The following is a 27,511-nucleotide window of genomic DNA, read 5'->3' on the forward strand; positions in this document are numbered from 1 at the left end:
AAACACCAGTGTGCTTAACACAGACATGCATCCGAACAGCAAGAATTAGTCACAAGTTTTTGAAATAGATTTTCCTCCTTTAGGGCCTACAGTTGTGGTGCAGACAACGCAGTCACAGGAGAAAATTGAAAGGGATTGACTGGAGTCTTCTGGAGCAGTAGAACATGACTCTGTCTGTAAATTTAATTTTGCAAATACAAATTTCAACCCAAATCTTTGTGGTAGCTCCTAAGCAATTAATCTCATGTCAAACACAGACAAACTTTTTTTGTAGTTAAAAAGTTGGAAAAAATTGAGAAAAGAGCTTACAATACAAAATTGCGTATATTAATTCAGGAATAAAATATTACAAGGTAGAAGGTATACTGCAGAGAAAAAAAAGAAACTTAATTAATTTTCCTATTTTAATTTATACTGCCAAGGCTTAGAGAGGCACACTGACACACACACACACACACACACACACACACACACACACACACACACACACACACACACACACACACACACACACACACAAACACACACACAAACACCTATCACTGCCACCAAATATTGCATAGAGTAGTAAAGAAATCCTCATTAATGTAATGCACTTGATCCTGTCCTGTAGGTCAAGGCCCTGGAAATGTAACAGCATCCTATTAAGCTGAAGGAGATGTCTGACAAACTAAATCACAGTAAATATACTGGAGGAAAAGGAGATGCCAAATGTCGGCCTTGTTGGAATTTCCTTGCAGAAAAACGAGTGTGAAGCATTTCATTAGTTAAGTAAGTGACTCGCATGTTATTACGCTGCCGCGATGAGCAACTGGTGCGGCATCTGATGACAAGTCATGACTAAATATTTCCAAAGAAAAACCTGTGACAACTACCGACCTGAAAAATATGCAACTGTTTGTCTACCCAAACAAAATGCAGATGTGAACATTAATGAGTACATAAATAAATATTTGTGCTCTGAAATCCCGATGATTTTCATTGAACAGTTTAGTTTTGTAAAATTTAGAAAGAGTAATTACTTTTATTAAAATATTGAATAATATCATGACTGTTTTTCCTCCACCGTACCATGATTAGATATCAAAAGGAATGTTATTACAGTGTGGTCACATCCTGCTCTACTGAGTCACCGCTCAATGAAAGTCTAAGCTCTTATTATGCATCTAGTCCCTTTTCCAGGAAACCTTCTCAAATTATTCCAGAATTATTTACAGTCTTCAGAACAAGCTGAAAAGACACACTAATAGTGTCATAGATGGGAAATAGATCATTTGACCATGAAACTGATTACTATCCTGGAGCCTTATCTGTCTCTGTCTCTGAGTTTTTATGGGAACTTTTTAATCCATGTGACGTACAGAATGAATCCTGTTTTCCTGATAAATGGAATCTTATCCTTGTTAATTCATGGGATTTGACCAGTTCGTTTTTTTGTTATAATTAAAAACTATTTAACACGCAACAAACAAAGTAAGGTCTGACACAACCTCCAAAAAAAGTTTAACCAAAGTATGGCAAAAAGGTCATCTGAGTAACATTGTGTGTTGACTTGTTTCATTACAGTGTTGACTGTTTATATTATTGTTAGTACAAAGAGAACATCCACCAGGGGTTCTGTATTTTCATTAAAGTGTAGGTCAGGGCTGAAAACTGTGTGCTGAATTAAAATGATGTTCAAATACAGAAAAGTTCATATGAGTGATACACTAAGCTGTGTTGAAGGTATTAATTAATCAATTTTAACAAATACAAATGATTGAAAAAAGAATTAATTAAGTTTTTTAATTCATAATGCATTTAAAAAACGAAATTCCCTGGAAATAGGCTTTTTGTAAACTCTTGTAAAGATGTGTTATGTACTGTGATGTAAAAAGTTGTTTTGTTACTGTCCTGCAAAAGAGTAGATATCCAAATAGTTTCTAATTGTCTCTCTTAATTTCTTTTTAAAATAATACTTTTTTTTAATTCCTTTTTTTAATAATATATGTAATTTTATTAAAAACAAATATAATTCTTCTGCAGGACACCAACTATGTTAAACATATCTTTACCTTGTAGAGGCGGATGGCAGCTTCGTGCCTCTGGTTGGTAGCATGTAGCCTCAGTTTATCCACGCTGTTGCTGTAGTAGTCGCAGGCGTTGCACTTGAGGTGCACAGGGTTGCCAATGGCCACGCACTTTAATCTCCACTGGTTGGCTTTGCCCCCCTCCTTGATGTGAGCCACCAGCTGGTGCTTCTGCATGTGCTTGTCTGTCTTGCAGTGCAGCTGAAAGTTGGCCTTCAGCTGCGTGTTGTAGCTGCAGAGCTTGCACTGGTACACGTCACCCACCACGCAGCGCCACTCCTCTTCGGGCAAAGAGCGCTCTGCGTTGACATGGGCGTTCAGAGCCTCCAGGCTGTCCGTGGTGTAGCAGTTGCACACAGAGCACTGGTAGAGGCGCATCGTGGGGTCGTTGATGGGTGGCGACAAGGAGGACAGGGAGGGGTCTGACGAGGACATGCCCCCCAATCCACCGGCAGATACCAGGGACAGATCATCTGCCATCAGCTGACCAGTGGCAAGACGCAGCTCTGCAGACAGGTCACTATTCACTGTGGGTGGAAAAATGAGCAAAAATCATGTTAGACAATAGAAAAAAAATGGAGACAAAAGAGAGTGTAAATGGTCGTGCCTCCAGATGAATTAAACAAATGGAAGCACGAAGGGATAACATGTCAGACAGGGAGGGAGACAGTGAGCTCTGCAGGAAGAATGGTACATAAAAAACAAAGAAGAGTATGACAGGAGGACAATGCTGGGGTGAAAAGAAAAGGCTCACATGTATGTAGAAGGATAAGAGGCGGAAGAAAGAGACAGAAGCTCTTTTTATTAAATGAAATTAAGTGTGGAGAGAAAAAAGTGAGTCTTCTATGCAAGCCTCCCTTACACAAAGAGATTTGATAAAATAAAGCCTCGCAGAGGACTATGGCTCCACACAAAGTCTTGTCTATAAAAACCCTAATAGGATTGAATCAAGATCAATTACAATCATCCTTTTCAACTTGCTAACTCGCTCATCAGGTAGCTTTAATTACTGCTCTCGGCAATGATGGGACGTCGGTTGGAGAGCCACAGGCTTTTCTCACGTCGGCACATGGATTTCAAAAGCTGATCAATGCACTACACAGGTTTTCTTTTTCTTCTGTCCATCCAGTCAGAACAAAAAAAGGAAAAAAAAAACGGATCTGCTTTTCAAACAAATGTAATTAACACCTCTGCTTGATCCCTATATTGTCTCTGTGTGCGTGTCCTTTACGAATAGTAAGAATGATTAGAGGCTAAACCAAATGAGTTGGGGTTTTTTTCAACACTGTCTTTAGACACCAGCAGCTATTTCTATGCTTGAATTTTGTGCATGTACGCTGGGTATTTGTATATACTGTGTGAATACTCTGCCAGCAACCGTTCAAACCCATGTACAGCTGCACTCACTATGGGGAGCAGTGTGTTACTGGTGTAATTCACTGTGAGTACATCTGCCGGCTGGGCTGTGACCTCCACACTAGAGAAGAGAAAGGGTCTGTAACACTGCAGGCTCATTGTTAAATCTCCCTCACTCCTACGGGAATCTGCTTCCTGCTGTGTAAGAGAGTGTGTATGTGTGTGTGTGGATGTCACTCCAGGATGAGTGAAGGTAGGTAGGCTGATGCGTTACTCTGTGTGTGTGTCTGTGTGTGTGTCTGTGTGTGCGTGATGGAAGGATTAAGCTGACTTAAGAAAATTACAAATGAAAGATTAAGAATAATTCTCATGGGGCTTCTCATAATCATTTTTCAATCAGTGAAAGGGGTCAAAGAAAGGAGACAATGACAGAGGGACAATATGAGAGGAGAGATAAGAGGTAAAGAGAAAGAAAAAAAGAAAAAAGAGAGAGCACAAGAGGAGGGGGTGAGGCAAATGAGTTCGGGAAGAAAAAAAGAAAGGTGAGAGGGCAGGGAGAAAAATGACGAGCAGGGAAGAAAAGGCCCAAAGATAAAAACAACACCCAGATAAATGTGATAAAACAGATAGAAGTTTCTGGGTGAATGATGAGCAGAAAAAAGCAAAAAAAGCTTGGGGCCAACAATGCTATAAAGGAATGTATGAACTGAACTGTCAAATCCACAGCAGGAGAGACTTTCTATTGTTTGTTTGTTTTTTTTAACGTTGTTTTAATTGACTAACGTGTGTAAATGATCAAAAAATATCTAACCATGTTCCCTGTTTCGTTTTCAGTGTCTCTTACCTAGACCTGATCCCAGAGCAGCTGCAGTTGCAGGGTCTAGCTGGAATGGGTTAATCATCATCTGGGCTTCTGGGCCACCACTCCCAGTTGGGTTCTCCAGTTTTACACCTGCCAGGCCCATGTTTTGAGCCAGGTAGTACTGGTAAAGCTCTGCCTCGGCCGGAGCCAGGCCCAGGTGGAGGCTGTGTTGGATCTGCTTCATGTTCTGCTGCAGGAGCATCATGTTGTGCATGTGCTTTTCACTGGTCATGTGAATTCTCAAGTTCCTTGCCACGTTGGTCTCATAGTCACAGACCTATAAATGCAACATACAGTTTATTATTAAATGAATACATTATAGAATCATTTGACATAAAATCTACCTCAGTAAATTAATTAGTATTATATAAACATTAATACTGGTAATCTCGTGATGCATCTGTGAAGCCTTTGAGCATATATAATTATATATTGTTGGTATAAATATATAATACAAGTGGCTCACTGTGTGAATTAAACAACACGTCAATTTTTATTCTACCACAGCCTCTTTTGTTTCATTACCTCACAGCGCCAAGTGGGCTTCTGTTTGGGTTTAGATGGCGATGGAGCGCTGCAGCCACCACCAAGGCTGGCACTGGGCACAGTACTGGCATGGTTGTGGTTGTACTGGGGTTCCGTTCCACCGTTCTGAAGCGTTTGTACGTTGTTCAGATGTTTGTCTGACTGCATGTGGATGCTAAGGTTGCCTTTGGTGGTGGTTGAGTAGTTGCATACCTACAGGATGAGAGTTAGCACCGATTAGCGGTGGAGGTAATGTGCATTTTTAAGAAAGAGGTTTAACTGAGAATGTACTCTGTGACAGAAGTTGCTAAAACAAGGAGCAAATACACAAACATTCAACAATCAGCATTAAAAGTAAAACCTTTTTTTCATTATTAAATAAATCACAATTAAGCAATAAAGGAAAACAAATCAGATGGACAGACCTCACAGCGGAAAGGCTTGTATCCACAGGTGTAGCTTTCGCCCCTGGCCAAACGAGGATGAGGCTGTCCGGTGCGGCAGTACACACACGATCCACCAGACTCTGGATGTTTCTCCTTCATGTGAGCGTCCAGCGTCTGCTGGTACTTGTAGTGCCAGTTACACTTTGGACACTTCAGTGTCTTGCAGGAGTTACGGGAATGCATCATTGTCATATGCCCTCCCAAAGACCGTGAGGATCCCAAGACAGTGTCACACTTTGGGCACTCTACCCCACTACCTGGTGACCCCTCACCTGGACCAGGTGTACCAGGTGTGCCTGGAGTCCCAGGTGTACCTGGATTTCCTGCATGCTGATGCAAAGGTCCAGGACTTTCGTCATCTCTGCGCAAAATCATGTCAAGAGGGTGAGAGGAGGGTGATGATCCATCCCGTCCTCCCAGGGCTTCACTGGTTGAATCACTGCTGCTCTCCCGCTCTCTGGCAGCTGCCAGGGCAGTGGACATGCGGTTCTTTTCCATCTCCAGCTTCTCAAACATAGGATGTGTGGAAGAGGAAGTGGAGGCAGGGCCTTTGCTATCACTGTTAAACTTAAGCACACTGTTGGAAAGGGGGGAAATACTTTGGTTTAAGAGAGGGAAATCTTTGCTACTGGTGCTGTCAGCCCGCTGGCCTGTCATAGCCAGGGAAAAGGCCTGTTCCTCCTCCTCTTCTGCCTCCATGTCTACTCCACCACCATTGAAGTAGGCATCCTCATCTTGCTCAGGACTCTCTCCTCCTACTACACCGGGCTCCCGCTTGATAGGTGGGTACTGGCTCAGGTCCGGCCCATTGGGTTGCAAAGTGCATGTATCCCTAACACGGCCTTTACAGTCAGTATCAGAGTTCTGACCTTCCAGTTTACCACCAGCGGCAGCAGCAGCAGAACTCCTGCTGGGGGTTCTGAGGGCACCAGCCCCTCCCCCGAGGTTTGGGTTGGTCTCAGCCTTTGGCATGGTTTGTGTTCTAGGAGTTTGGTCATTGGAGGAGCTGCTGGCACTGCCCTTCAGGAAGGCAAATCCTGCTTGAAGGGAATCTGCATTCTCCCCACTACTGTGGAAAGCATTCCACAATCCGCGAAGGCCCGTGTCCGGCCCTAGGAAGTTGGCAGGTGTGGGAAAGTGGGGTAGCACAGAGTTGGGGGGTTTTTTTGGTTCCAAAAAGCTTATAAGAGGTTCTTTGTCCTTGCCGATGCCCTGGATGATGGCAGAGACATACTTGTTGCTCAGCAGTTTCTGCTCCTGCTCATTCAGGGTCATACGGTGGTCATGGACAGCGTGTGTCACGAAGGAACGGCTGTAGCCAAAAGACAGCTTGCACAAGAAACACATCAGCACAGGCTTCCGCCGCCCATCAGCCACGCAGCCCTCAAACTTGGACAAGTCCACATTGTTAGGGACATCTTTGGACACACAGGAGTTTTTGGCTGCACCATCCGCTGTAAGATAGTCTTTGTCATTCTTGTGGCGGAGGTCATAGACACGGAAACTGTGCAACACAGGACTAGTGCCTGCCAGCCCTCCAACTGAGGTATTTGGGAAGGAGGGGTGGTCAGCCACTAGGGGTTTACTCCCCAGGGATGAGGCGATGTGGAAGGTGTTAATGATCTGTGGGTAGAAGGACATGGGTGCAGCAGGCTGCTCCGTCCGCTCTCCCCCTGGGCTCAGGCCTCTCTGACCACTGCTGGCCTGGACACTGGGGAAGGTGTGGGGGGACAGCAGGCCCCTGAACTGGAAAGCTGCAGGGAGCCCCCCTTGGTTGCCATGCTGCTCTTTGGAGTCCTCCAGGATGAAGGCAGAGCCATCAGGCTGGTAAATGATCTCACCACAAAGCTGCTCCACATCGCTCTCCTCTTCCATTTCAACCTCACTGGTCATCTCCTCCATCTCTGCAGCACTCACTTCATGATCCCCTTCATCTTCACTCTCCTCCCCTACCATGCCTTCCATCTCCTCACTCTCCTCATTACCTCCAGTGGTAGGCAGGCGAGCATTGGGGCAGTGGTGCTCCATGTATTTTTGTAAACTGGAGAAGGAATTAGAACATTCGTTGCAAGGGATCTCTTTTGCCGGCGCCACAGGCGACGTGGCTGGGGCTGAACAGTCAGAACCCAAAACTGCTCCTCCTCCTACTCCCGGTAAAGTCCCAGCAACATTCACTTTGTTACTGGTAGTAAAGCTTTCTCTCCGACCCTGTTCAGGTACAAGGTCGGTGGTTGTAGTGACAGTGGTGGGGGTAGCAGTGGACGTCAGCGGGCTCACAACAGGCTGTCCAAGGCCATTCTCCGGCTCTCTAATGGCAGCAGGTGATGATTGGTTGTTGTTGGCATTGTTGCTGTTGGCGACACTGGTCTCCATGGCAATGACGGAGTTGTCCTCAGCAGCAGCGTCCAGCCTCTGTCCACCATGTTCCTGCTGCCGTGAGGACACCATAGGGGGGGAGTCACAAGTTGCCATGACGACCACTACATGGGGATCTCATCTCATCCAGCCTAACAGGGACCTGGGTTGAGAAAAAAAAAGAAAAAACATTACAATGATTTAGTAAATGCCAAAAGCAACTTATGAATGAACAATTAGATTAATGTAATTAATTCCAACATTTCCAAAACAATTATTTATCTTCATGAACACAAGTTGTTTTTCACACATGTTTGGTTTAACAATAGACATTGGGAATGTTTGTATCCAGGCCAGGAGGCAGATGTTGTCTTTGAGTATGAGTTATTAACAAGAGTTATTCTACATTTATGGAGGCCAGAATGTTTTCCCGACATAATCCTTCAGAAATCAAATCCAGTAATTTCAAAATGTCTTAATGGCGTCTATCATAATTTAGGCAGTACCATCCCAACCCACGTTTGGTTGGATAAAATACAACAAAACAATAAAAATTACACAAGGGACACAGAGTAAGAAAAAGTGCTTTGGAAAGGCAACTTAACAATGAGGAAATTCAAAGTTATACACTTCCTCCTACTTACATCAAGGTTTTATAAATCAATGAATGACTTGTAAGAGTCACAAAAAAAAAAACGAATTAGTTAAAAACAGTCTGTCTTCTGCTGACCCCAGGGACCAGAACATGAAAATGGGGAAAATAAGGCATAAATGAATGAAGCATAGCCCATGGTAGTAGGAGCTTGAAATTCCACTTTGCCACACTAGAGGATGGGAGCAGCTTCACCTCAGCTATACATTTGTGTTAATGATAATCTCATATTTTAGCAGTAAATAGCAATTCAGATGGTAATTCAAATGGTAAGTATACAGAATTCAGATGGTAATTCAAATGGTAAGTTTTGTCATTTGGAAAAGTACTAGTACGACTAAAAATATACATATACAGGAGCAGTTGTCCAGAATTTCATAGCTTCTTTTTCTCACAGACGACTGTTAACTGTTCTGGAGCTGAAAGGGTAAAGGTCATGTTTCGCTAACATTACTGTCTCAGTTTATTTTGTCTCCAGTAAAAAAACAGTGACAAACTTTGGCAGCCTTATTTTCAGCATAAGGATACAGGTATCACTCAGGCCTAATCCTTGAATTATTTCTTTGAATACCAAAAAATTACCTTGTGTGTTTCTTTTATTAATCTTGCCTAAATTATCCAGATATGCCCCCATTTTCTGACAGTTAGAAATCTAATATTAGATGCAAATGACTGTATGTCAGTTAATTTAAAATTATCTTAATATCTTTTAAACCTTTTTCTTAAATTTCTTTTTTTTATTATTTAAAAATGTAAAAGTAATCCCACTTCCACAAAATATTTCCTTTAAAACAGCTTTTGGGTGTTATGTTCTCAACAGCTGATGTGAACAGTCCATATCCCAGGGCTGACGTTAAGGAATATTTAAAAGGGTTGAAACAGTGAGTTAAAATAACTAACAATCAGGATTAATCAACAGCTCAGTAAACACAGGAAGGCTGTAAAGGTGTGTCCCTTCAGGACCAAAAGTGGAACAGCATTATGGAAGTCCTCAATCATTGGCTTGGTCTTCCCAGTCAGGAGTTTCCAATTAGGCAGCACTTATTAACCTATTAATACCCCAAAGGTACGACTGAATATTGTCATCCCTGCAAACTGTGTGGCTGCACTTGAGTGTGTGGAAAAGTAATTTGCCCGTTAGCAAATTTTCATTACATGTGGGAATACATTGGGAAATAAAAATAAATAAAGAATATTTCAATTAAATTAAATGTTTTGGGGGGTTTTCACGCAGAGAAAACACAGAAAAGACATACATTAAAAGTCGAAGAGAGAAAATGAGGGCAAGAGAAGAAGAGAGCTTCCACGAGAAATGATGTTTGGAATACCAGTGAGATGTTATCAATCCTGGGTGATTGCCCATCTCTTTTCCCCTCACTGCTTCAATCTCTAGGCTTTTCACAACAAGGCTTAAATGTAAAGAGTACACACACACATACACACACACACAAAACATTCCCCACCACAACTACCAAACTAGAAGTACTGAACTAAACTAAACTAGTTCTTGTCCATGTCTTTTTGCTTGATACAGTCCCATCACCTGATGTTTGCGTGCAAAAGATGAGATGGTATTAAAAGGAAGGTTTAAAAAGCCATGTTAACCTTTAGCCCAATCCACCTGCTGCTTAATTCTGCCTCTTTTTCTCTACACTCCCTCTCCATCACAACAAAGCTACAAAGCAATTAGAGGATTAATCCGCAACAATCCAGGGCTAAACAAAAGCTTGTGGGAGGGACAGTGAAAGCGTGAGGAATGAAATCAAATGTTTGTGGGTGCGTGTTTTCTGCACGAGATTTAATCACATCTAATCTGGTATATCCGAGATGATTCCATGGGGACAAGTCGTAGATTAAAAGAGAAAAATCATGTTTTTTATTTATTTATGTATTTGCCATTCCTGATTCAGATTCTGTAAATCTTTACACAACACACTGTTTAATCTGTGACCAGTGTCTATAGTTTGCTGTCCTTGCAATTACATGAAGGATAGCTCAGTAGAGGTAGTTGTCCCTAAATATATTATCATTAAAAAAATACTAGGTATTTCACACACAAAGGGAGACCTGTAGTCGCTCCTCTACATGTTAACTCCTACTTGCAAAGAAATTAGCAGCAATTAGCTCTGCATTCTGAACAAGCGTGGAGGTGAAGCGGGTCAAATGTGTGTCACACTGCAAGTATGCATGGAATTAATAATGCCCCACAAATGTATCTCTTCATTGTGTATACAAAGCTGCAGCGGTATCAGATAGAACGTGAGATTAATCTGTATTTTGCATTTAAAGAACTATGTACATATATACATATGTGTGTGTGTGTATGTGTGCGTAGAATTGCGCATCATCTGTTCAAATTACAGCTCCATGATGTTTACCATAAATAATCCATTAGGCTCTGCACCATAGCAGCACAGTGTGTACTCCTGCTGTCTAATATTTCCCATTTTATTTTATTCAACTTCTCCAGCAGTGTATCTCTTGCCATGGGTTGTGTTAAATGTGATTGAGGGTAAAACTGTTCCGAAGAAGCGGGTTTTAGGGGCTAATGCGATGCATCCGACAGGATTTACTACTTGTCAGTGGTGTCAATGACTGCTCATTTCATTTGGGAGCAACTCCTTTGAATTGTAGCACGGACATAAAACACTGAAGTTTATGAATTATGCATCTCCTAACACTTTAAGTACAGAATTATGTCTTATGGATAAGCCAACGTGTTAAGTACTTGGCACTGATACATCAGCTTTAATGTGAACAGGTTAGCTGCTGTTTACATGTGTGCTGAAAAATAACACATTAGCATGTCCATTAATTTGCTATCTTGGGTTGTCCTTAATGTTAATTTGGTTTCTATCAATAGAACACAGGCATACATATGTAACTACATATGTATGCCCAATGTTTTATACAGTTGTTTTGCCAGTTAATTTCTTAGCAATTCTTATTTGAAAAAATATCCTAACCAATTCTCAATGTTTTAGCACGGTCACAGAAAACTTATTGTTAGACAAAACTAACTTCTGTAATATATTCCCTTCTACATGACTGAGGTCAAAGTGCCATTTAGACACAGAGATTACATTTTGCGAAGATCCCAACAGTATCTTGTTATGCGCTACATTAAAGCTGATTACGTGACATTTTGTCTCGAGTGTAAATACGTGCAAAGGTTATGCTGCTCGCTCCTTTTTGTTTCGCTTCATTCTTTAGGCTTCACACCTTTCACAGCAGCGGTGCCCACTACTGCTTCTTTCAAGGCAGATTGTGTTACCTCTCGCTAAGAAACCTTCCTCTCGCTCACTCTCCCCCACTGGTTTCCTTGTGCTCTGCTAACCAACCAAAAGACTAGATCCAATGAGAGAGGGAGAGAAAACGAGATAGAGAGAAAGAGAAAGGGAAATAAACTAACAATGAAGCCTTGCTTTTCTCTTCTTTTATTTTAGAAGAACAAAAGATATGGCCAGAGCCGCTCCCACCTCTGTTTTTTAATTAAGCATGTCCTCTTGCTTTCACAAGCATGCACATGGACACACTCTCTCTCTCTCTCTCTCTCTCTACCTCTCTCTGTGTCTGTCTAATACTCAAACGCGCACACACACAAACACACACAGGCAGACATACAAAGGTAATTAAAGTGGCAGATCAGATTCAGTGCGGAGCAAATAATAGACCAGGAATGCTTGCTTTTGGACATTGCTAGTTCTGATGGCAGAGAGGAGCTGAGAGTCTCCTTGGCCTATTGCCCCCCCAATCCTCTCCTCTATTCTCCATATCCATCCATCCATTTTCCTTAGCTTCCAGAGTGACAGGGAAGAAGTCTTAAGTAAGCGATCTGTGCATTTATTTCTTATTTGTCACGTCCTTTCTTTCCCTGCACTCTTAACTCTGAGACAAGAGTAAATAAGAACATTTGCAATTTTTCAGATATTGTGTCTAAGCTGATTTACTTTTGCGTACATTCAAACATCTGTACTACGAATACCTTTATTTACAACTAAATTTGCTGTCTGAATTCTTCACTGTCACTATCAAAGTATTCATTACCTCATTAAACACTGGATTCCGACAGCTGGTCCTGTGGGATGTGGTCCTCAAAGATCTAAAATTCTCATTTTCCAAAAACTTGTTGAAAACACATGTAACAGGAGGTTAAATTAAGTCCTGACTAAATCTTCAAGGGAACCTGTAAATCCAGGGAAAGTCAAACCACAAAGTCAGCGACTAAATGTCCATCCCTTAAGGTCTCCGAGAAGGTCATCCCTCTCTCTGCATGTGGCCCCTCAGTCTAACACCAAATCTTCTATCAAAATGTCACCGAGCGTTAGCCAAAGACAAAGGCGAAGGGCTCTGTGAAAGCCTGTGCATCCATCTCCCAGTGTCAGTGCCATGAATAGGTCTACTCCGGTCTAATTAGACCTGTTTATTTGTTGCCATGCAGAAACTGAGGAATCGAAAAGGAAAATGGATGAAGAAGGGAGAAGAAACCGTCTTTCCCTTGCAGTGTGAGCCAAAAGAACACGGTGCTAATCCATGTTTGTACTGCAACAGCTAACGCTCTGTTTGCAGTCTTGGGAGAAAAGAGGAGAAAATTGCTAAAAGACTAGTGAAGGAATGATAGCGTGCGTGACCGACAATATTTTTGTCTACTTCACAACTCAACAGCGCAACAAGTTTTAATGCAGCCCTTGTTTGTAGCCCAGAGGTGTTAGGTTATACGTCACACGCACTCCTGCCCTACATGGTGTTTTCTGACCGTCTGTCCTCTTCCTTGTGTCTCCTTGCAGGCAAAGGCCTTCATTACCACAAGACACCTTATCATTACTGCAAGGTGCAGCCCAGACACCTAGAGCCAGCACCACTCCATTAAGCACAGGAATCCTGTTCGACAAATTACACACGCTGCAAAAATGCCTTTTAACAAATCAAACTCAGACTTATGCCTACATGAGCAATTGCACTGGTCTGTGAGAAGAGGCTAAAGAATGGAAAGAAATGTTTAGAGGTAGAGGAGGAGGAGGCAGAGGTTGGGGGCAGGCAGGGTGGGTGGAAGTAATGAAGAGAAGTGTACAGGATGGAAGTGGCCTTTTTGTCTTCTCCCAGAGCGGGAATGCAGCTTCTTTCCCTGCAGGTTGATGACAACTTAATTGCTCTCGTTTGTTGCTCAGGTAACATTAAACCCAACTGCCCTGAAGTCTGTACCTGATATGCCATTGTTTAAGGAAATAATATCCCGGTAAATTAGAAAATAACAAGTAATGTGTGTGTGATGAGAATATCGTGGGGAACAAAAATAGTCAGGTATGCAAAAACAAACCTGTTGACCAGATGAGTGGGCTGTGAAAAGTGTTTTAGGTTTTCACCCAAGCTCCATATAAGTAAAAAAAAAACAAAAACAAGACTAGATCGAAAATAAGGTGAAAACATCTCTCATGTCTCCCAGCTCCTCCTTGAACAACCCAGTTACATTTATTTACATTAGGTAGGTTTTTATTGTGACACTTAACATGTGGGGCGTCCCTCAGTGCCAATGTTTATCTGCTGCCTGTATGGCTAAGTTTAATGAATTAAAGAGAACTTTGACCGGATTTACCAAATTTTACAAATGGACTCCGTGCTTACACAGTCCAGTCTAAATATATGCTCAAGTCTCATGTCTGTGAAGAGGCAATAATTTAAACTAAACTCAAACTGAAACATAAAAATAAACACTCAGACACCAGCGGGTCACAGTCACCACTTACTGCCCCTGCTAAAGATTTTTCTGGCATCAAAGGCAAAGCCAATCTACATAGCTAATGCCGGCAGTTTTTTTTCCCCGTCTCTTTCCTCGAACTCAAAACAGCAAAGACCAATGGGAGTGAAAAAAAGGGGAATTTTTCTTTTGCTGGCAATCTGGAAACACTCTCTAGTTAATTAGGGTTGATTGGAAATGAACCGCACAAACAAAGGGCAGCCTATGCCCCAACTATTATAACCACGCACGCGTACGTACACGTGTATGGGAGGGGGGTACCATAACCACCTTGGAAGCAAAGCTCCCCTCTTCTGGACATGTCTCCTTTCTCTCTTTACCCCCTCCACCTCTACCCGCAAGATTAAGGGAATGCACCGCTAAAGAATGTGTGACGACCTCCACTGCCACGGAGCAAAACTTCCAGCCCCTGCCGCCACAAAAGGCAAGAAGGTAATTAAGTTTGAAAGAATAGAAGCACTGCCACAAACAATGCAGCAGTGTCCATGGGGAAGGATTGAATGGGTGGGGGGGCATATGTGTGTATATATGTGTTTGTTGGGTGGGGGTGAAACAGAAAAAGCTATTAGCATTCAGAAGCTGGGTGAGAGGAGAGAGTAAGGAGGGCAAAGGGGAACTGAGGATGGCATTCTGTCTTTTGGAGCTTCTGCCTGTCTTCCTCTATCACAGCAGGGCTTTTTTATCTCTTCTTTCACTCGTTTCTCTCTCACATCTGGTTCAAACCTCTCTGCCCCCAGTTCTCATAATGACCCATATCGCATGCATAATTTTTGTTCCAGCTGTTAGTAGTTCAGCAAAGGTAAGTCAGACGCTCTATTCACATCACACTGTTGTGGAAAATGCAGGATCACCATTGTACATAATCAATTTCTCTTCTCTGTGACCGCAGTCGCTCTCACCTACATGCACGCAAAGTCATCACATCAGACACAAAACAACACTGGGAGCTTTCATCTATTGTTCTCTTGCAAAACAGTTTATCCCAATTAGCAAAAATTATAAAAACAAAAAACAAAAAATCACTTCTATCTGCACACTTCCAAGTAACTCAAATCTCTCAGACTGCTGTTAATGAGCACACTAGATCTGAGCGTGTTGACCCAATCCCATGTTATTGAAGGTAAGAAAGAAGTGTTCATTGCTCATGCATGTGTAGCAGTCACTGTGTGTGTGTGTGTGTGTCTGTGTGGTTCGACTCTGTAAGGACAGTGGAAAGATCATGAGACACATTTACGTCAGTTGAATGAATCAGACAAACCATCACTAATTTCCGAGAGAGAGACTCTTGTGAAGAGAGGCTGACAGTGAGAATGAGATGTTCAAAGTCAGGGACGCCGTGGACAACAATAGATTTGTGGGAAAGTAAAACACAACTTATGTGAATGTGTACACCTACTGTCCATCTCCTCGTCTGCACAAATATGCAAAGAGAGTCCTCAACTAATTGCGGTTTTGATGGTGTTATGTGTATTGTAATCTGCATCTCTTTGTCTCTGCATCTCACCAGAGACACGGATTACCGCTAAAATGATGACTGCTTAATCCTTGATTTGCCTGTGCTAAATAAATATTAATCTAGCCTGCTCATCATGCTCTCGTAAGGTACAACGTACACAATATGAAAAGGCTTAGCTGTTACATAAATTACAGCCTTATCGTTTGGATAATGCAAGAGGCATGAGACGATTACACACATGCACACCTCATCTTTGCAATAACATGAGACCCTGTCGGACATATTCCACCTCACTGTTATAAATAGTTGGAAAGGTGGAAAAGTAAAAAGACTGGACTTTTTGAGTGTAAAAAAAGGAATTTAATACATGCTTCAGAACACATTTATCAATGGATGTTGTTTAACCTATTTTATTTATTTGAGTTCTGCAAAAAAAAAAAAGAAGAAAGATATCCATAATTTGTGTTGATTCAGACCCCTCGATATCTCTCACCCTGCCTCTCAGCAGGTTTGTTTAAAAACAAATACTGCTGGGGACATGAGAAATGAAAGCTACCATTGCTGGACTCTCTAACTCGCTCTCCCTTTCTCTCTCCCGCGCGCGCACGCACACACAAATTGACAAGGCCGTGCTAGTGCAACGCAGGAGAGGTTAAGCAAACACCATCCACGTCAGTCAAGGATAGCACACACTCTCAGACGGACACAGAGAGCAGTCTCTGACGCAGACATTTCACATCCACCTGGCAAATATAAGCGACTGGTTATACAGTATCAACCACCACGAGGTTCACTTTTTAGGCTGCTTTCATGCTTATGAAACGACTTGTTTATATAACTCAAAGTGAAGGCGTGAGAGGAGCATGATAAATCCTTACAAAATTCCTTTCTAATCACAGGTACGATTGTTACCGGCATAAGAATCGGTTTTGCAAGAGCAGAGAGTCCTGCTGATAGCTGAGAGTCAAAGTCGTGTAACAACTCCTGCTACTTGCTGCCAAAAGTGATTCCTTTTTTGGGAAAGGGGGAAAAAATGTCACAAATGTTGCCCTATTTGGAAAAAGATGCCTATCAGTGTCAGTTGACTAAAAACAAGCTGTTGGCACAGCTGCTGAAGAACGTTTACAGTGCAAGTCAATGCATTGCCCCACATCTGTGTTGTAACTGCTCGTCTCAAAGGCTAGTGATCGTATGACTGTCGTCTGCACGGGCAGGAACATTGAATTGTGGCAGAGTCAGCTGGTCAGGTTCATTTACACAGAAAGACAAACATCAGCTTTTATTGTTTTTCAGCCTTGATTCAGAGACACCTTGCTAATTGTACACACATTTCTCAACCCTTCTGACCAAAACTTTATGTTCTTCTGCAGGGGTAACAATGAGGTTTAAAGTTCAAACCCCAACTGTTTTTTTAAAGACAGTACTCAGCACGACCCCAGCCCTGTCATTATCTTCATAAACGTAATCATAGGGCAGGTATCCTGACTGACGCCACAAGCTATGTGCCTCTCACTCAAACATCTCCTGAGCACTTCTGTAACACGCCACAAACAGGCCATTAATGTCTCCAACATTTCACAGCAGGGAACTGTCAGAGACTTGCATAAAAAAAAAAAAAAAAAAAAAAAAAGGGTTAAACGCACATTTAGGTACACTTGTTTACTGAGATACGAGCAGGCACAGGAGATATATAGGGGGGAAAAAACATAGGAAACACAAATGTGCACATACCTTACAGTTTTCCGAGAGCTCGAAACACTCGTGACAGGTCTAATTTCTGGACCCAGGGAATTACTAATTAACTTAAGCTTTTGGCTCTCTATTTAATTAGAGAGGTCTCCAAATGAACTTTAGACCAAAGCCATTTGCTTTTTAAACAAACCCCTCTTTTCTGACAGCTGTTGTGAGTTTGCCCTCTTCTCACAAAAACCACAAGGAAAGCACAGTTGTTATTTATGCCATCATGGGCTCTTTTTCTAGTTACCGTGGGAGGGAGGGGGGGTGCAGGGAGAGAAATGAGCAATGGAGTTGAAAAGTGTACATTTTAATTGGATTTCACTACAAACAAACAACTGTCAGATGTAATTAGCTGGGGTTTTAGATTAGCGCATGAATATTCCTTTAACAGAATGTAAAAAAACAAACAATTGTAGCATGTCACGCAAATCCAGCCCTTCTGTAGACAGGACACTGGATCCAAATGGACAAATTTCCTTCTTGTTTATTGTATAAAAATGGCAACATTTTACCTTTTAGTGAATATTTAATGGAATATTCAACAGACAAAAGTGTGACTGGTGAATTCTAAACATGATGTTCTGGCCTTTGTGTGTATATACATACAGATAGATTTGTGTTTGTGTGTTTTCCTTTGCTCTGGCACAAAGTTCACATCCAGTGTCTCGATTAAGATATGTCCATCAGCACATCTTAAACCCTGTTCAAGTATTGTGTTAAAGCAGAGGTCTGTTTCATTTGCTTTTTTAACTATTCCTCCAAAGCCTTCCTATATCTGCACATCTCAGCCGCGATGAAACACGGCAAAACTCCCCTCTTTATTTAGTCTAGAAGCAGGGAGCTGATACATCAGCGAAAAACCACTGACAAAACCAGAGCTGTTAATACCTACAATTTCATATACAAGAACATTCCTGCGCCTGCTCTGCTCTTCTTCTTTTCTGTCACGGGGAAAAAAGGGGGGAGGGGGTCTTATTTTTTTCTTTTAAAAGCAAATAATTAAAGATTATTCCACGGCTGATGCCAAGCCAGAAAGAAGAAGCAAGGATTGAGAGGGATGGTGTTGGCTGGAGTTCTCTCTGGGGAGATGAGGAAACACATGCTTTTTTGCCTATATTAGATGAGACTGAGACCTACATTGGAAAGAAATAGGTTTTTGTTTTAATATAGTACACATACGTATGTGTGACATGACAAAAGAGAATAAGGAAATATATAATATAAATAAATATAATGAGTCTGATTGTATGTGGATTACATCAGCTATAATAATAATAATAATAATATACAGGATGACTGGGGAGGTCTTCCTACAACTGGAGTCACTTTCTTTATTAAATCTGTCTCATCTCTCATTACACTGTTTGTTTATGGCCACAACTCATACATAATTAATTAGCCACTTATTCCTCACAATGAGCTCTGCCAGTGGCCTTGAAATCCACATGCAATCGCCTACAGGACTACCACATGTCAATCATGCTGCATACAGAACATGTACATGCAGACAGAGACCCGTGCTGTAATAGAATATTTCATTATATCACTGTTTCTTACAGATGTACAGAGTTGGTCTATTATCTCCTCACTTCTCCTAAAGGTCTGTTAATGTGCATATATCCTGTGACTTGGCTCGCTGCCTCCTCAATCCCTGCCTTTGTCTTTGGCCAGCGAGAGAGAGAATGCATCATTTGTCATGAGGCGCCTTGTGCTATTGTGCTATCTTTCCTCAGACCTGGACAAATTTAGTCATCCTTTAACTTTTCTCCCTCTCGTCTTTACTCAGCCTGCTTTTAACTTCAGTTCACATCAGGTAGTGGGATGTCTTTTTGCAGCTTTTCTCTTTTGGCCTTGCCAGCTTTTACAGGTACAGGTAGAAAAATGCTTCTGGTAGCAATCGATAAAACGTGGCATATAACCTTTTTGTGTGGTGCACTATTTTGTTAGCAAGTACAAGAGGGACAAAGATTTTCTAAAACAAAAGGCTGCTGAATTCTGTGTCGAATATGTAGAGTGAGGGTTTGAGGCACTCACACTGAGCTGCGGAGCTGAGGGATTGTCCTTCACAGTGACTGCATTAAGGGGTGTAGAGGACAAACAAATGTCACAGTCTGAAAGGTAACTGCAGCATCACAAATGAAATAAATTTTCAGGAATTAATAATAGCTGTGCTTTAAATATCTGTCTCTATCTAGCTTTTAAAAAAGTAATTTAAATGATACATACTGAGAGAGAGAGCGAGAGAGAGAGAAACAAAAATGTATGACAGTATGGGAGACATGCTGTGGAATGGCCTTGTGTTTTCACCATCCTGTTTTATTTGACCCTAACCTGAGTTTCACAGGCACACCCAGAGCCAACAGAACCTCACATCAAACACACAGTCCTCGAACACACGGCTCCAACTGTTCTGTCCCCACCCTACAGAATCCCCGACTTTGAAATGAAAAGAATAAACATATTATTCTAATTGAAATACCCTGACCCCTGTTTTTTTTCCTTTGGCTAATATCCTGTATGAGATGGCTGATGCAAAATAGGCAGTAGAGCCTGAGAACAGGACAGAGCACAGAGGGAAGAGAAAATTCCCCTCTTTCTATTTTCCCTTAAGAGACCAATGCAGGCCTGGCGAGATGTGAGACGGAGAGAGAGAGTGAGGGAGAGAGAGAGAAAGACAGACATGAAAACATGGGAGAGAGAGGGAGTAGGAGAAGAGAAATGCAATCCCTACTGGCGCTGGACCAACGGCAACAAAAACATTTAGATAACCAAGCTCAATAATGAATTATTTCAATGAGGACAAAAATTACATTTCCTACAGATAACATGCCCCCTTCCCATAACACAGCAGAAAGAGCCTCAAAACCACGTCATGCTCTGCAGTGGTTCACTGGAGCATTATGTTAGGGGAGAGTTGTAGTTGCTATATTGGTATCCTTTTACCCCACTAGAGACACTACTTTACCGGTTGTAGGACGACAGAGTTGGCAGGTCTGAGAGAAACTGGGAGCAAATAGAGGCCCTCTATGACAACTTCACTAGCTGCTCTGGGAAAGCAACAAATCACTCCAAAACTGACTCGGCTTCAGCTACAACACCACTGGCGGCACGGCTCCAAACGATTACCGATCTGCAATACCCACTACAAGGGCCACTCAAAATGCGTCCACATAAACATGACCAAGGATTTCTGCAGTGCACTTGATCCTCACAGGTGGTGTGGGTCACGCCAACAATGCCGTCCCCACCTTTGCTATCCACCGAGCACTCACTTCCTTTCATGCCAAAGTCTGTCAAGTTGGTCGAGAGTGGAAGAGGCAAGAAAAGAGGAGATATGGCGTGGAAAGGAGGCAGAGAAAGAGAGAGAGGAGTCTTTGTCCTCTTCCACTCAGCTTCAGCATGTTTCCTCCTCGGATCTGGCCGGCATTAGCATATGAAAGGCAAGGGAAGGCGTGCAAAAGGTCAAAGAAAGAGGATCCTGTCCAATGAGAGAAAACAAAAACAGGCCATACTAGCCTTTGTGGCGTTCGTGTTCTCCACCACCCGACCTCATGCCCCTCCCTCAACCCTGGATCATTTCCATACACCAGATGCAATAACAATAATGACGGTTGATCATAAATTACGCACAAAGTCGATTTGGGTCATATGGAAGTCACAGTGGCAATTTTAAGCTGTGTCACCAGTCCCGGTGCGCCCACCTCCCTCTATCAGCAAAGCTTATACACACATGCAGGCATTCACATTAAAACACACCTGCCGTGCAGCTCCACATTTCCCTCTATCCAGACGATATCCAACCAAAGCCTTAGTAAACATCTCAATAAAGGAAAAGGTAGGAACTGTGTAGTTAGATTTGATCCACGACAGCCGCACCCTTCCTTCCATGTAAAAGCTGCCTAAGCCACCTCCATCCTACTACATAATTGTACACTTCAGTGTTTTAGGTAGTCTAGTACATATGTGTGTATATATATATATATATATATATATATATGTATTTGTAAACCTACGGGTACCTGTAGGGTACCACAGCGACTCTATTATCATCCATATTGCTTCACACCTCCCATCTGCCTGCATCACAACACAGTGCTTCCGAGGTTCTCTCCCAAAAACACAGTTCTCTATCGGCAGCAGTGACCAGAGGAGGAGAGACCAGAGGGGAGAAATAGAAGAGAGGGAGGGAGGAAAAAGAAGAGGGGTGAAGCATTTCATCTCTCTTTCATCTATGTCACCCAGTCAAGCGTTCAATGCCCCATTCAGCGCCTGCCCAGCATTATGCAAAATAATGCTAATCCCCTTTCCCGTGCTTTCACACTTGTATAAACTGCCATTCCTGCCTCTGAAAAGCAATTATATCAGTTTACGTTCCTGTCAAAAAACAGGATTAGCATGCAAGTACGAGTAGCACCAACTATGCCCAATCTCTATCCACCTTTAGCTAGAGGGAAGTACACAACATTAAACACCCCCATTGCCTCCAAGAATAATAAAAAAGGAGCCCTGCTGCCTGGTTGGGGGTAACTATAATGATGTGTCCAAATTACATATTTCTATGTGGAATAATAGAAGAATGGAACTTTCTAAAGCACAACTCCTTGTCCCTGTTAGTCAGGCCCAGGCTTTTCTTTGCCAGAATCACAGTCTTGTACAATAATCAAAAACAAATTCAACCATGTCGCTACACATGGCCATACCAGCCGCACAGTCCAAGTTCTGCTTCACAGGCAGCAGCGCATTACACACACGACACACTTAGACTGAAACACGCAGCTCACAGCTCAACTGTTGTCATTGCCCTCCAACACATTGCAGCCACATGCTCGCAACCTTGTCAACGCAGGTGCGCGCATGCAAACACTAACCAAGGAGACAAAGAAAGATTGGGATGTATTTTTGCATATGCAAATACTCTTACAGGAAAAATGTGTTTAAATGGGAGTTAACGTGTGCTGGATTAATCGGGACAATTGGGTCTGTCTCTCTCCCCATTCTTGTTTTAGGGGCATAAGATGCACACCCACGCCTGTCAACTGACAACAGATCAGGGCACATTAGTCAGCACAATTAGCCAAGTCGTCATGGCTACTAATGAAATTTGGCAAAGCTGCCAGCCAGAGACTTAAATAAGCTAGCTGGTTATGTGCTAGCACCGGGGGTTGACTCTCTGACTGGTTGCTTTACACCCACCCATTATTCTCTTTTCTGCTGTGGCGGTACAATAGAGTCACTTGTACCTCCACCGATACCCACTGGCTGTACAAGCTCTACGCCTGACAATTTGCATATGTTAATATAATTAAGTGCTAATTACACTAAAACTCGCATATTCACAAGCTCCCTCCCCGGGAGCTACGGAGGGGCTTGATCTCGTTCCAAGTCTTTAACCCTCCTCCGCCTTTCGCCCGCTGTGTGTGATGGAGAGAAAGTGTGTGTTAGCTGCTGCGCCCCAGGGTTGACACAGGAAGCCCCCCCTCTTTGAGACATAATGCTGAGCTGCTGTGGACTTCTTAGCTTCTCCCCCTACAGGCCTCTGTGAGCCAGGAGACCCCAACACGACTAGTGCATGCTGTCAGCTCTTTATGAACACCCACACACACACATACACACAATAACACTAGATCACCAAAAGCATATCAAACCTCGGGAAAATTTGACTCTTAGATATCTACTTGGCGACATGGCAAATACAGTTGCATAATAGATTTTTTGTTAGGAAAATAAAAGTATATATATATAAATATATATACACATATATAGAGAGAGGTTAAGTGACAACTTCGTCCATCAAAATTGAATATTATTGTTTTGACATGTTTTTTTGCCTTTATAGAAATTATAGCTATACTGTCAAAGATTAAACAAACTAACTTAAATTAATGTGGGTGAAAATGTCTGAATATCTTTAAAACAGAATCAGTTTTTAAAGTGGGTGACCAGGATGATAGCAGACATTTTTCAGTCACAGTCGAGAGACAAAAAAAAAATCTACATGATTCCCCCTAGTGAGTGTGCGTGTATGGACGAGAGAGTGTGCTTAGGCCTGCCGTTTTAATAATGGAGGACAGGCAGTTGTGCTTTTCACATCGTAATGGCCGTGAATCAGGGAGGAAGCCAAGCGGTCGAGCTACAATTAGAGATCTTTTGTGCCTCTTCCTCTGTCTCTTTCTCCCTCTCTTTTCTTGTTTTCGCTCGCTGACACTCTCCATATCACAAGTATGTTAAAACAGTCTGCTCTGTTCTGCTGCACAGGCTGAATTTGGGAGGGAGGGGGGGCGATTTGGTGGCTGAGAGGAGAGAAATTCACACTGTGCTGCTGCTGCTGCTGGACACGCATACACACATGCATACAGACACACCAGATGGTACAGGAAGGAGGATTAAATAAACACACATGCACAGACACACACCTACTGGCAGACAGACGCCTCTGAGTGTGTGTGTGTGTGTGTGTGTGTGTGTGTGTATACACACTGTCCCTTAATGAATGTCTATAGGGAGTCAAAGGGTCCAAGCTCATTTGGTTGACTTTCAATGAGATGCAGCATTATGACTATGGTAATACACTCCCCAATAGTCATACACAGGTCATTGTGTCAGAGTGATTCATTTCTATAACACACATACACCAGATGTTATTCCACAAGAGAGTAAATCTCTCCGACAAATTTCAACGGGCTCCTACATGTAAAAAAAAAAAAGTGAAATTGAGTTAAAGATGAAAAAATACAGTGTTAAAGCCGTCCAGGCTGCAATAAGCTACACTGTCCGTTCAAGCATGACGGCTGGTAATGCAGGTTTGGATGTAGCTCTCTGTACGTATTTGTGTCTTTGAGGGGGAAGCTCCCGGTTCACTAATACCTGCTACTCGGATTACAACAGCGTCTTAAGTATTCAACCGGACTCATATTTTTTCCTTTCTGCCTTTTTGCCTAAATTGGCTGTCTTTACACTGTAAACCAGCAATATAGCCCTCCTTACCAAGGGCCTACGGGGGATCCATGAAGAAGAACATTAAAATGCAGCGATAGCCTTGTTGCAAAGCTCCCCTCTATTTCTTTCTGTCGCTCTCTCTCTCTTTCTGCAGCAAAAGCTTCTAAATCATCCAGCCTCCTCTATTAGACGGGAGACTTATTGAGGTAGAAACCATAAAAAATGAAGAAGGGAAATTTAATCCTTGAAATATTGATTTGCACATTAATATCAGATAGGCAGAGGGCAATCTAGCCGGGTGGAAATGACACATTGTCGACCCCTAGGAGAAGCCCGAGCCAATCTTCTAGCTGCATGTGTCTTGGGCCCAGGAGTTATAGGACAGATTCAGCCCCTGTCTCTCTCCCCCCCTCTCTCTCTCTCCCATCCTCTCTTCCTCCCAGTAGCCTCTCATCCCACTCACCCCCGCCTCCATCCGCACCCTTAATGAAGGCTGCAATGCTGAAAATGCATTAGCTTTTAATAATCAAGAAGCATTTTCAAGCCAACGGCTATTGTCCTCCTAGGGCTATCTGGCCATCTCTCACACTATATGTTTTTTTTTTTTAACTCCTCTCCTCTACCGCATTGGATGAAATTAATGTTGCAAGCTGCTTAACTAACATGCACCAATACAAACACACACACACACACACAGCCAAAGACGGTGTTAAAAGTGGTAGAGCATGTGAACAACATTAAAAAAATAAAGTCCCCAAAAAATTATTTAAATTTTTATTATAACTATCATTATTGTATTAAATTAGAGTGTATGGAAATGCAGTTACATTGTCTTAGTGAAACAGGTTTGTCCAGACCAAAGAAAAACATTAAGTGTTTACAGTTCAACAAAACATACATATTATCTGACTGAATTTAATTTGAACAAAAAAAATATACGTTTATAGTTAGATTAAATATTTTAAAAATAATATTCAAATTTAATAAAATAAAATAACAATAATGGTAACAAAAATACAGTTCAAACGTTGTTTTTTTCTTTCACCAGATTCCACAAATAATTCCATTACATTGGTTCAAAATGGATTCAATCATACAAATCGTAAGTTTAAAAGTAAAGGAAATAAGAAACGAGGGGGGTTATTTTCGGTGCTTAATCCGCACAAAGAGCCAGAAAGCCGTGCTCAAACGAGTCCTATCAAAAGGTCGCTCCTATATGGTCGCACCGTTCATTTGGAGCGTATACATTCCCTCCAGGCACACACTCACTACACCGTTACACAGGCTACCCGAGCTGGAGACAGACTGGCCCCTTGGCCCTGATGTTTTTTTTGTTTTGTTTTTTTTTCTACCGTGCGATCGATGCCACTGTCACTGTCGCGTCCCAATTTGGGCCAAGTCTATCTACACTCCTACAAAACAGCCATCAGTGCGTAAAATACTCCAGAAGCCCTCACTGAGGTCCGTTTCCCCCGAATGTCACAAAAAAACACTAACCCTCAACTTCGACCCTATGTTTTCACCAGTATCTCTGGGATTTGAGACATTACTACGAGGAAATAATGAAGTCACCGAAGCGGATGGGAACCGATAATGGAAATGTCACTTAAAGGCTGTGAGGGATTAAAATGTGTTAATGTCATAAAATCTGCCTAAAGTGTTAGTTTTAGCTGTATTCTAGTGCTGGCGATTAAAAACAGGGGACCCAGGAGCTGGATGGCTCTAGAGGGACTCGCCATGCTATCAGTAGCCCAGCGCTCGCTCTTCCTTCCGGACAACGCAGCCACCCACGCCTCGGTAAAGTCGGAGTAGTTTTGAAGCGCAGCAGGTAACGGTGTACTGACTATTACCGATGATTGTCCGCTTTCCGAATAACGGTTTTGACTCGGGGCGTTATTTCGACTATTTTCGCGTATTACCCAGTATGGGATCGTGTCCGGAGACTGCTCGCCTCACTTTGGCTGGAAGGTGCGTTAAATCAGGTGCGGTTTAAAAAAAATAGCTTTGAGCGCAGTGGTGAACCGAGAGGATGTATTTGCTTTATAGATCTGAGTATTTCGGGTTAAAATAAGTAATGAAGAGGTGGACAGTGGGGTATGGAGCCGGACAACCCGAAAGAAACAAGCCCAAAGCGGACATGTCCGGGGAAAGCAACACCATGTCCGCACGCTAAAGCCACAAAAGGGGGCAAAACGCTCGTGTCGCTTGGTTGCATTGCAACAGGGACTCTTTCTCTGGAACTGGCCACCCAACAACCCCAATAAGAATGGCATAAACTTTGGCAAAAAGGCAGATCTGGACGCGATATCCTGGTGCAGCAGCGCGGACACGCGCAAAGAACGCCTCCGACCCTGTCAGTCCGTGGGTTTATTGTAGCCGATGCGCCGTAGTTGCAGCGTAACATCACGATATCCGTTTTTATTCTGGACTAAAAGCAGCCAGCACCTGCTATCCAAACAGCCTCGGAGTCAAAGATCCAGCAGCGAGATAGATAATCGATAACCGACCCCTAAATTTAACACACACACATCCCAAACTACTCAATAAAAGTTAAAGGAACGGGAAAAAAAAACTTACTTTCTTCCCCCACCAAAGCCGTCACCTCCGCTCCTGTCTCTGCTCTTGCTTTTTAAAACAGTCACATCCAGCGGATTTGTATTTGGAAAATCAAAACGTGGAAAAACAGGTAAAATTACAATAATCCTCCAACTTTATGTTGGGAAGAAGGTAAAATCACAAATGTCAAGCGTTTGGAGAGCTATCCCTTATTTTGGTTCCGGTGGCGGAGAAAGGACGTGTCGACGGGCTGCCTCGCAGTTTCTCTTGTGGACGGGGTTCGTGAAACGGAGGAAAGGAAATGAAAATCCGATATGTCTTTATTCTGCTAATTATTATCGTTTTAGCCCTGTTTAAAAAAATGGCTGATTAAGTTGAGTGCGCATGTCTTTGTGTGTCTATTTCCCGATATGCACTCTGGGAATGGGTAGAGAGAGAGAGAGGACGAATGAGAGAGAGAGAGAGGGAGGGAGCAAAAGGGAGCAGAGAGGGAGGGAGAGAGAGGAGAGAAGTGTAATTAGTGAGTTGATCAACAGTCTCCACATTGCAAATGACGCGCACACGGAGGCCTGGCGGCCGCAGAGGTCTATGCACGCAGAAAAATCCCTTTGTATGCTGGCTCTCTGCGGGCCAGATCACATGTAGAACAATGGACAGCAGACAGCCTGGACTCTCGAAGTGCTTAGAAATCACCTTTTTTCTGCCTTTCTTAAACACAACTTTTGCAGCAGAAAATGTGTGAACTGTGGCTTATGATGTACGCACGCCGATCCATTATACCGAGTTTGATAAAAGAAAAATAAATC

General features: G+C 42.6%; 1 protein-coding gene and 1 long non-coding RNA gene across 4 annotated transcripts in view; one reads left to right on the forward strand and one right to left on the reverse strand.

Moving 5' to 3' along the window:
• Positions 1-27,511, reverse strand: part of zfhx4 (zinc finger homeobox 4) — a 79,889-nt gene that overhangs the window by 49,010 nt on the left and 3,368 nt on the right. Inside the window, exons 1-5 of one of the 3 annotated variants that reach the window (XM_025054667.1) lie at positions 26,727-27,483; positions 5,238-7,776; positions 4,813-5,025; positions 4,270-4,564; positions 2,055-2,596 (exon numbers count right to left, since the gene is read on the reverse strand). In XM_025054667.1, the coding sequence (XP_024910435.1) occupies positions 2,055-2,596; positions 4,270-4,564; positions 4,813-5,025; positions 5,238-7,730 (3,543 nt within the window). In that variant the 5' untranslated portion in view covers positions 7,731-7,776; positions 26,727-27,483. The other 2 variants (XM_025054668.1, XM_008307462.3) reach the window with 2 other exon arrangements.
• Positions 7,783-15,016, forward strand: LOC112486870 (uncharacterized). The gene is made up of 2 exons (XR_003049428.1): positions 7,783-8,503; positions 8,540-15,016. It is a non-coding gene; the product is annotated as an uncharacterized LOC112486870 (long non-coding RNA).

The sequence above is a fragment of the Cynoglossus semilaevis genome, chromosome 3, assembly GCF_000523025.1.
Source record: "Cynoglossus semilaevis isolate Cse_v1.0 chromosome 3, Cse_v1.0, whole genome shotgun sequence".
In the NCBI taxonomy this organism is placed as follows: Eukaryota; Metazoa; Chordata; class Actinopteri; order Pleuronectiformes; family Cynoglossidae; genus Cynoglossus; species Cynoglossus semilaevis.